We start from the raw sequence: 10,891 nt of genomic DNA, 5'->3' as shown, positions 1-10,891 counted from the left end.
TTTTGGAGCCCCTGCCATAAGGGGGCTTATGGAGCTGTAATTTGTGACTGAGACTTTTAAACGTGTGCTTTAAACAATGTACATTTGTTGATTTCTAGGCATACAATAAATATTATTTATTGAATGATACATTTGAAACGAGGTCTAGTTATGGTCGCAACCGAACTAGATTATGAACGACTCTTGGCGGAATGTATTGCGTGACTGCCGTGAGGGTGATAAGCACAATATCGTTCGCGAACTGCAGCCCCCCGTAATATTCGTTCTCGAGTTCGGGTTTGTTGAGCAGATGTCTCTGAGGCTGTGTATGTTTTGGTTCTACAACGCTGTGTCCGTCATAACGTTCAATAATATATTATTTTTTTGCACCATGAGATCAATGATCAGTTCTAAATATGTATTTGTCTTCTCTATGCTCATGATCTATTTCTTTGCGCGTATATGACAGACAGTTGGTGGTTTGATCATGTCTCTGGAGCTTCTGTGCCGGAGGAGCGTGTAGCCAGCCTACGCTGTAGGACTCATTGATGCCAGCACTAGCAAGTTAAACTAACGACTAAAATGAACAAATCACTCAGAAAATGAATCATGACCTCGAGTCGGTAAAAAGAATCGTTCAAAAAGAATGAACCGTTCGCGAACTGCACTTCACTAAAGAAATGTAGGGCAGCTTGAATCAGTGAAGGAGGTGGCCAGCAACGGGACCGGTTGAAGTTTCACTTAAGAAACCACCTATTGTTGACATTTGCCGAAGTTATTCAATGTCATGCCACGTAGAGAAAACGGGAACAATATATTAGATTCATGCTATATTTTTGCTCACTCTTCGTTGTCTAAACAACTTGTGTTGTCCTTCGCAAGGAAATTGTAGGAACCTTCCAGTGGCGTTCCACTGTGTCACTCGGAACTATTTCTTAACCGGACTATGGGAACACTTGTTATCCTCAAAGGTTCAGGAAGAAACACGATGAAGGAAATTACAGTTTAAATGATAGCGTACAATATAATTAGAGACGTGAAATATACAGCTCCGGGAGAAGTTTGAAGTATTCAAGTATGGAGTCGGGTCGACGGAAAGGTCTCAACGGGTTCCTGTCTTCCTTGTCACTGCTCTGTGTCATTCTGGACATCCAGTTGAACGGTAAGACAAGACAGACAAGGTAGTTAGCTTGTGTTTTGTGCTATAAAAGTTCTGCCTGCATTGTGCATAGAAAATACTGGTAACTAAAGTATTCAGTCATTTCCTTAACTACGACCGGTTGTATAGGGTTCAGCATGATCAGGTGTGCCCCCCATTGCTTGCTACTAGCTGTAGGCTAACTAGGCTACCCAAAACCTTTGGCTGTAACTTAACTGGTTTTCCACTTGTCTTTTGAAAATCCCCTTTCCCAACAAAACATACACTGTTTCCTGCATTAAAGTCAGTTCCTATGTGGTTAGCTGAACTAGCTATATGTATTGCTTTGGGGCCTTCTTTTAGAGGCTCACGCACACAAAGTGTTGTTTCAGGTGTCTTGGGGGCAACTCATGTGGAGATTGAGCAGCACTTGGAGATGGGCCGTAAGCTGTTGGCCGCCGGTCAACTGGCGGAGGCTTTGTCCCACTACCACTATGCAGTGGGTAAGGTTACCAACCAGACACTCGTTATCATAACTCAAACATCCTTAGATCTCAGCCTGTAGCTTTTGTGTCTGTCTCCCTCCGTTAGTACCCTCTCTTAAAAGTAAGTCAGGCTGCTGCATTGCATAACACAGTCCTTCCAAAGGATGAATCGTTGTATGCCAACTTTGTCATACATCCTTTCACTTAGATAAACACATTGACCATTTATACCTACACACTTTCAGTCAATGTATGGCCATGTAATCAATGTAGCCACATGACAATAGCTAGATCTAAAGTATGTGATCACCTACTAACGTAATGTATTCAACCCTATGCCTCCCCTCAGAGGGAGACTCTAAGAACTACCTCACCTACTACAAGCGGGCAGCTGTGTTTCTGGCCATGGGGAAGTCCAAATCAGCCCTTCCAGATCTGACCAGAGCCATCCAGCTCAAACCAGACTTCCTGGCTGTAAGTGGTCACAGACAGTCATCAACAATAATATCATCTCTGTTGTCATGATAAATCACAGTTATGGACACAATGTTGTGATATTGTTATTAACTCTTTCTTTCTCTATTTATCTCTGCCTGTTTACCTGTATCTTTCTCTGTCTTTGTGTCCTATGTCACCCTCTCTGGCTCTCTCCCTCATTGTTTCTCTCTCCTCCTACTTTCAACATTCATCCCTCTCTCTCTCTCCCCCTCCAACTTCCTCCATGTTTCCAGGCCAGACTGCAGAGAGGGAATATCCTCCTGAAGCAGGGCAACACCCAGGATGCTCGGGAGGACTTTGAGACTGTGGTAAGTCTAGATGCTTAGAAATATAACTACTAAACTCAGCAAAAAAAGAAAGTCCCTTTTTCAGGACCCTGTCAAAGATCATTTGTGAAAATACAAAACTTCACAGATCTTCATTGTAAAGGGTTTAAACACTGTTTCCCATGCTTGTCCAATGAACCATAACAATTAATGAACATGCACCTGTGGAACRGTCGTTAAGACACTAACAGCTTACAGACAGTAGGCAATTRAGGTCACAKTTATGAAAACTTAGGACACTAAAGAGGCCTTTCTACTGACTCTGAAAAACACCAAAAGAAAGATGCCCAGGGTCCCTGTTCATCTGTGTGAACGTACCTTAGGCATGCTGCAAGGAGGCATGAGGACTGCAGATGTGGCCAGGGCAATAAATTGCAATGTCYGTACTGTGAGATGCCTAAGATGCTGCAGTTGACAGTGAGAGGACGTTTCTTATTTTGCTGACTTTAGAATGCTACTACTACCATACTATTAATTATGTTTCTATATATTTCTACCTTATCCTTCTTTCAATCAAAATCTCACTGCTGTATTTTCCGAATGCTCATACCATCATCGTATCGTTTCACTGTCTCATGTTGCGCTTCAAAAAAAATCTCATTCATTATCATTTTGCTACTGCAATTATGTGATGTGGGCAAGGTAAAGGGAATCTGAAGGATTAGATTAGACTTGATGTGTTGTGTGGTGATATGTATTTTTAGACCTGATATGAGTGATCTCTTATAATAATTATAAGCTTGTAATAAATGTCACACAGTTTCTTCAGAAACTTGACCTTTCTATTTGATTTACTTCCTCCTCCTCAGCTGCAGCGCTCCCCTTACCAGGAGGAGGCGCGGGACCAGTTGATGAGGGCCAACGAGCTGGTGGAGCTGCGGGAGGAGGCCCACGCGGCCCACCACAGAGGAGACTACAGCACCACCATCACTGTGCTGGACCGCGTCGTAGAGGTAGGGGCTAGCTCCACCACAGGGCCAGATATTGGGCCTGGTCATGGAGGTAGGGGTTAGCTCTGCTGCAGGGCCTAGAAATTGGGCCTTGTCATGGAGGTAGGGGCTCCCTCTGTCACAGGGCCTAGTCTGAGGATGGAAAGAAATGCATTTTCACCTAAGCAATACCTTCATCATCAAACAGTGCTGTACTATACTTCAACAGTCTTGTATCAAATCATAAAAAGGGAAAATTCACACCACTGACCTTACCTCTCTTTCTCCTCAGCTCTCCCCCTGGGACCCTGAGTCTCGGGAGCTCCGGGCTGAATGCTACATCCGCCTGGGAGATCCCAGGAAGGCCATCCAGGACCTGACTCCCACCACCCAGCTGAGGAATGACAACCGAGCTGCCTTCCTCAAGCTCAGCAATCTGCACTATGACCTGGGGGAGCACCAGGAGTCACTAGGGTACTCTCACTAGGAATTTATTAGTAATGGGGAGGTGTGATTTAAGCAAACCATGTTTATCAAGCAAATGCATGTAAATGAAGAGATTTTGGGCTTCAGAGCAACATTGGTTTGAGTTTTTGTATTTGTGGTTGATTATGGCACTTGAGGTTTGTCAGTTGGTAAAGAATACTCACTCAATTCATGGGGAAAAAATGAAAAAGAATCTCAATCCGCTTTACATTATATGTAAATCTCTCTCTGTGCAGTCACGTCCGAGAGTGTCTGAAGCTGGACCAGGATGACAAGGACTGTTTCTCGCACTACAAACAGGTGAAGAAGCTCAGCAAGCAGCTGGACTCTGCCGAGGAGCACATCGAGGAGGCAAGGTCAGTACCACTGTATGCAAGTTGAGCCTGCTCTGAAGGGGRAAAAAAATATATATATACAATATATATATTTTTTAATAAGAAATATAGTCAAGATATTGACAAGGTTTTAAATATAGATTTTTAATTGAAATAATAATTGTGTCCTTAACTTTGCTTTCGTCAAAGATTCTTCAATTTGCAGCAATTACAGCCTTGCAGACCTTTGGCATTCTAGTTGTCAATTTGTTGAGGTAATCTGAAGAGATTTCACCCCGTGCTTCCTGAAGCACGTCCCACAATTTGGATTGGCTTGATGGGCATTTCTTACGTAACATACGGTCAAGCTGCTCCCACAACACCTCAATAGGGTTGAGATCCGGTGACTGTGCTGGCCACGCCATTATAGACAGAATACTAGCTGACTGCTTCTTCCCTAAATAGTTCTTGCATAGTTTGGAGCTGTGCTTTGGGTCATTGTCCTGTTGTAGAAGGAAATTGGTACCAATTAAGCGCTGTCCACAGGGTATGGCATGGCATTGCAAAATTGAGTGATAGCCTTCCTTCTTCAAGATCCCTTTTACCCATTACAAATATCCCACTTACCATCACCAAATCACCCCCAGACCATCACATTGCCTCCACCATGCTTGACAGATCTCACTAATGTTCTTCTTTGTGATCTGAACACATTAAACTTAGATTCGTCTGTCCATAACACTTTTTTCCGGGCTTCCTCTGTCCAGTGTCTGTGTTCGTTTGCCCATCTTAATCTTTTATTTTTATTGTCCAGTCTAAAATATGGCTTTTTCTTTGCAACTCTGCCTAGAAGGCCAGCATCCTCTTCACTGGTGTTTTGCGGGTACTACTTAATGAAGCTGCCAGTTGAGGACTTGTGAGGCATCTGTTCCTCAAACTAGACACTCAAATGTACTTGTCCTCTTGCTCAGTTGTGCACAGGGGCCTCCCACTCCTCTTTCTATTCTGGTTAGAGCCAGTTTGAGCTGTTCTGTGAAGGGAGTAGTACACAGCGTTGTATGAGATCTTCAGTTTCTTGGCAATTTCTCGCATGGAATAGCCTTAATTTCTAAGAACAAGAATAGACTGACGAGTTTCAGAAGAAAGTCCTTTGTTTCTGGCCATTTTGAGCCTGTAATCAAACCCACAAATGCTGATGCTCCAGATACTCAACTAGTCTAAAGAAGTTTTATTGCTTCTTTAATTAGAACAGAGTTTTCAGCTGTGCTAACATAATTGCAAAAGGGTTTTCTAATGATCAATTAGCCTTTTAAAATTATAAACTTGGATTAGCTAACACAACGTGCCATTGGAACACAGGAGTGATGGTTGCTGATAATGGGCCTCTGTACGCCTATATTCCATATTCCATAAAAAATCAGCCGTTTCCAGCAACACTAGTCATTTACAACATGAACAATGTCAACACTATATTTCTGATCAATTTTATGTTATTTTAATGGAAAAAATGTTTTGCTTTCAAAAACAAGGATATTTCTAAGTTACCCCAAACTTTTGAACGGTAGTGTATATGTTTTTACTGAGGTAGAGTTCATATAAGGAAATCAGTCCATTTTAAATCAGTCCATTTTTTAAATGAATGTATTAGTCCCTAATCTGTGGATTTCACATGACTGGGAAGGGGTGTAGCCACCAACTGGGGAGCCAGGCCCAGCCAATCAGAATGAGGTTTTTACTCCACAAAAGGGCTTTATTACAGACAGAAATACTCCTAAATTCTCTGCCAACAGCTCTGGTGGACATTCCTGCAGTCAGCATGCCAATTGTACACTTCCTGAACTTGAGACCTCTGTGGCATTGTGTTGTGTAACAACTGCATATTTTAAATTCACATTTTATTGTCCCCAGCACAAAGTGCACCTGTGTAATGATCATGCTGTTTAATCAGCTTCTTGCCCGAAAATGTAAATAAGCTATTTACATGCAGAAGAGGCATATATTGTCTGCCTTTTGCCTACACATAGTGGAGGAATCAGAAAGATCAGTCCTGGAATTCTTTGTATTTTGTTCAGTAAAAAGAATCTGAGCAGGGTCAACTTTCCCGACTTTCATAAATGTTTGGCATTTCACTTAAAAACTTCTTATGGCTGCGATCCCGTTAACTGGATCGATACGACAACAGCCAGTGAAAGGGCAAGGCGCCAAATTCAAACAACAGAAATCTCATAATTAAAATTCCTCAAACATACAAGTATCTCATACCATTTTAAAGGTAATCTTGTTGTTAATCCCACCACAGTGTCCGATTTCAAAAATACTTTACAGCGAAAGCACCACAAACGATTATGTTAGGTCACCGCCAAGTCACAAAAAAACACAGCCATTTTTCCAGCCAAAGACAAGAGTCACAAAAAGCAGAAATAGAGAAAATTAATTACTAACCTTTGATGATCTTCATCAGATGACACACTAATAATATGCATATATTAGCAACTGGGACTGAGTAGCAGGCTGTTTACTCTGGCCACTTGTACGACTGCTCAGCCCCAGACAATAGGTCAACCCTTAATGTCAATCCCTGCCTTCCTATGTGTTCTTAAATGGTAGTTTGTATTTGTATCCACTTTGGTTGATTTTAGTTATGACTATTGTATGGTGGTTGTATTTATCTCTTGTTGCTCTAAAATGTATATTATTAAATGTTTGTTCTCAGGTATCAGGAGGCCATAGACAAGTATGAGTCAGTGATGAGAACAGAGCCTAATGTGCCATACTACACCAACAAGGCCAATGAGAGGATCTGCTTCTGCCTGGTCAAGGTGGGTCCCATCACATACTGTAGAAAGATTTAACCTATAGAGTGGACCGTTACCATGGCCTCAGCCATAGTCATTTGATAGTAATAGCTTGGCCTGTTCTTCTACTAAAGTCAGAAATTCAATGGTAGTGTGTTCAAATTCTCATAATTACTTTTACTACCGCTGACTTCACATAACTTTTTAAAAACGATATTACTTAATGATTAAGTAATTACTAATGGACTGGCAACCAATAATAATGCTTAATATACGTTGTTCCATTTTTCTCCACCAGAACAAGATGGCTGCTAAGGCAATAGACATCTGTTCTGAAGCCCACCAGAGAGACCCACGCAACATCAACATCCTCCGAGACAGAGCTGAGGCTTTCATCCTCAACCAGGACTACGAGAAAGGTACTTTCACCCAGTGGTGTAAAAAGTGCCCAATGTTTCATACTTGAGTAAAAGTAAAGATACCTTAAAAGAAAATGACTCAAGTACAAGTGAGTCACCCAGTAAAATACTACTTGAGTAAAKGTCTAAAAGTATTTGGTTTGAAATGTACTTAAGTATAAATCATTACACATTTCTTATATTAAGCAAACCAGACGACACAATTTAATTTTTTATTTACGGATAGCCAGAGGCACAGTTCAACACTCAGACATCATTTACAAACAAAGTATTTGTTTAGTGAGTCTGCAGTAGGGATGACCAGGGATGTTCTCTTGATGAGTGCRTGAATTTAGAAAATGTTCCTGTCCTGCTAAGCATTCAAAATGTACCAAGTACCTTTGTGTGTCAGGGAAAATGTAAGGAGTAAAAAGTACATMATTTTCTTTAGGAATGTAGTGGAGTAAAAGTTGTCAAAAATATAAATAGTAAACTACTTAAGTAGTACTTTAAAGTATTTTTACTTGAGTACTTTAAACCACTGCTTTCTCCATGCTATTACTGTAGCAGAGAGAATGATGGCATGGAATGATAACACTTTATTTTGCATTGTTTTTCACTCCCTCAAGTACTCAAACAGTGCCTTTGTTTACTTGTGGGCTTTTTGTAGCTYAGGGGAACCCAAACTTTCCATGTAACCCGGTGTTTGTAGCCAGGAGCCAGTCTAAAGCCTGAACTAACACTTTTTCCCCTCTTACTAGCTTTGACTTTGCTGATATCTTCTTTATTGAGAAAGAATGTACTTACTGTGATTTATGGTTCTCAGATAGCTATCTTAAGATGAGTTGCTCTGGATAAGAGTGTCTGCTAAATGACTAACATGTAAAATATGTAAATGTCCTGATTACTGAGGTCAAATCCCAGTGGGATCGTAGACCAGCTTTGTCAAGTATCCATTTTGATCTTTCTTTCTGTCTCTRCCTTTCTTTCTTTACCTCTCCCTCCCTCCGGCTCTAGCGGTGGAAGACTACCAGGAAGCGAGGGARTTTGACAAGGAGAGCAATGAGATCAGGGAAGGTCTAGAGCGAGCCCAGAAACTGCTCAAGCTCTCTCGGAAGAGAGACTATTACAAGATCCTGGGTGTCAATAGGTATGGCTGACCTAGAGAATGGAGCCCTGTTCAAATATTTCTTAAAAACATAATTCCTTCCTTCCTTGACATAATCTACTGTCTATGTGATCTTTAAGCAATTGTACAAGTGAGAAGTTCATGATGTTGAACAAATTTTCACCAACCAGTGTGATAACCTCAGGGAAATTGGAATGCATTTGCTCCTTGTATTCAAACAGTTTTTTACCTTAGCTTATGTTATTTTTCTCCAGGAGTGCCAACAAACAGGAAATCATCAAGGCGTACAGGAAGCTGGCCCAACAGTGGCATCCTGATAACTTCAGAGAGGAGGCAGAGAAGAAGGAGGCGGAGAAAAGGTTCATCGACATCGCCTCTGCTAAAGAGGTGCTCACCGACCCAGGTACTGTACTTTACTGTATATGCACCTGATAGTGTTCGTCAAGCTTGTAGATAAGAGTACTATTAACCCCTCCCATATTGGAAAATGTATACCTGGTATGATTGTATTTAGGAAGCTGTAACCTATWTGCAGTATGATGACATCCTGTTTTCAGGAATCTAAATTTCTGTTGAAAACCTAGCYGGAAACAAGATTAACTTGTTGCTTATTCGCACATCTCTCCATCCCCTGTAGAAATGCGTCAGAAATTTGACTCGGGCGAGGACCCCCTGGACCCAGAGAGCCAGCAGGGTGGAGGAGGGGGTCAGGGTGGCCAAGGATGGCCCTTCCACTTCAACCCCTACGAKTCCGGCGGCAACTACCACTTCAAGTTCAACCACTAGTTAGGACAAGAAACATGGGGGGCTGACGGAACCGGAAAGGACCTACGATTGGGGGATTTAAGGCCTATGACAACCCGCGGAGTAATTTATGGATGTACCCAGGTGTCGTCGGGTTTGGGGGATTGTGGGTAATGTAATGAGACTACGGGGACGGGAATGACTGTCAAAGGCGGTGGACTACTACTGTCCCGCGAGGGGTTGAGTTGTACGGAGTTAAACTTCCTACCACAGATTCTACATGGATGAAACTGGGTGACAATGTTGTCGGCAGTTGACTCTGAAAAGTATTTAAGTATTTTATTAGGATCCCCAATTAGCCGCTTCCAAGGCAGTGGCTACTCTTCCGGGGGTCGAAACAAAAAACAAATAATATACATAATACAATACATATAAAAATGTCTGTCTCTCCACAGTCTGCATCGTGAGGTGTTTTTTATTTTTTATCTGGTTTTAAGGCTGGCTGATAACATTATCTGGGGTGGCAGAGTTCCATGTAGTCATGGCTCTAATTTAATACTGTGCATTTCCCAGCCTCAGTTCTGGACCTGGGGACTATGAAGAGTCCTCTGGCTGCATGTCTTGAGTGGTACTGAACTGTGTACCAACTGCTTGAATGGACAGTTCAGTACCTTTTTAACCCATCATCACCTCACACAAAGACCAATAGTGATGCAGTCAATCAATCCTCAACTTTGAGCCAAAAGAGATTGACATGCATACCACTGATATTCACCCTCTGTGTACATCTAAGTGCAATACGTGCTGCTCTGTTCTGGAGCAATTGCAATTTTCCACTCGAGTTGTCGAAGATGCGAGAATGAAGACTGGTATAGGTGCGCTGTTCAGACCTCCCATCTAGGCCCAGGCTGTTGATGACATCAGTGCATCCCTCCTCCAGTATCCATGTTCTTTTTCTTTGGGATGTCTCTTCTGCAGTGTTTTTCTTTGTTTGCAGTTTTTTTACGCCTCATTCTTCCTCAAAGGGCTCGTTTTGGTAACAACGTAGCTCTTTTGGTTTTTGCTCTGCTACAATAACCTGGGTGCCGGACTCTATCCATTTATTTATAATGCTAAGACGAGCTCAAGTCTGATAAAATCAGATTCAGACTGACACCCAAGCTACTCAGATTATATTCAGAAAAGTACAACATTCAGAGTTTTCAGAATGTTTTCTAAGAGATTGATGTCGTTCTCTTCACCACACAAATTGTGTCTGTTCTGTTTTTTTATATTTCTATCTGCAAAAAGCTCTGAACGTTGTTCTCCACTAAATTGGCATTCACTCCTTCCTGGTTGCATACCCAATCACCATAGAAAATTATAGAGGCCTCTAGTGGCCAAAAGGCAGTTTTGGCATGAGCAGTGCCATTGAGGGCTTCCAMCATTTTAATGTAGTCAACTGGGAGGGACTTCCAACTTCATTGGCTGATGACCAACCAGGATCAGCCAATCGTGAAGAAAATTGACTATATAAAAATTGAGCTTGCTATAATGGCACAGATATAAAGATGAGTCCTTTCTCAATRCCAATCACACRACTCCTTCCTAGTTGTGTACCCAATCAAAAGYGTGAGCATGAAGCTTGTCTGTCTACTTCCTGAAAGAGCCTGCGTTGTTGCATTCTCTCT

The 10,891-nt window shown here is 41.9% G+C and overlaps 1 protein-coding gene across 1 annotated transcript; it reads left to right on the top strand.

The window, feature by feature from the left end:
* The first annotated feature begins 926 nt into the window (after positions 1-926).
* Positions 927-9,478, top strand: LOC111960313 (dnaJ homolog subfamily C member 3). The gene is made up of 12 exons (XM_023982275.2): positions 927-1,141; positions 1,510-1,620; positions 1,952-2,076; positions 2,334-2,408; positions 3,236-3,379; positions 3,648-3,829; positions 4,078-4,197; positions 6,869-6,974; positions 7,249-7,369; positions 8,366-8,498; positions 8,732-8,880; positions 9,115-9,478. The coding sequence occupies exons 1-12, from the start codon at positions 1,057-1,059 to the stop codon at positions 9,261-9,263; spliced, it is 1,500 nt and encodes a 499-aa protein (XP_023838043.1). The 5' UTR covers positions 927-1,056; the 3' UTR covers positions 9,264-9,478.
* The last annotated feature ends 1,413 nt before the right edge of the window (positions 9,479-10,891 follow it).

Source organism: Salvelinus sp. IW2-2015, linkage group LG37, assembly GCF_002910315.2.
Source record: "Salvelinus sp. IW2-2015 linkage group LG37, ASM291031v2, whole genome shotgun sequence".
In the NCBI taxonomy this organism is placed as follows: domain Eukaryota; kingdom Metazoa; phylum Chordata; class Actinopteri; order Salmoniformes; family Salmonidae; genus Salvelinus; species Salvelinus sp. IW2-2015.
Note: the sequence above shows the minus strand (reverse complement) of the source record. Positions and strands in the feature narration are given on the sequence as shown.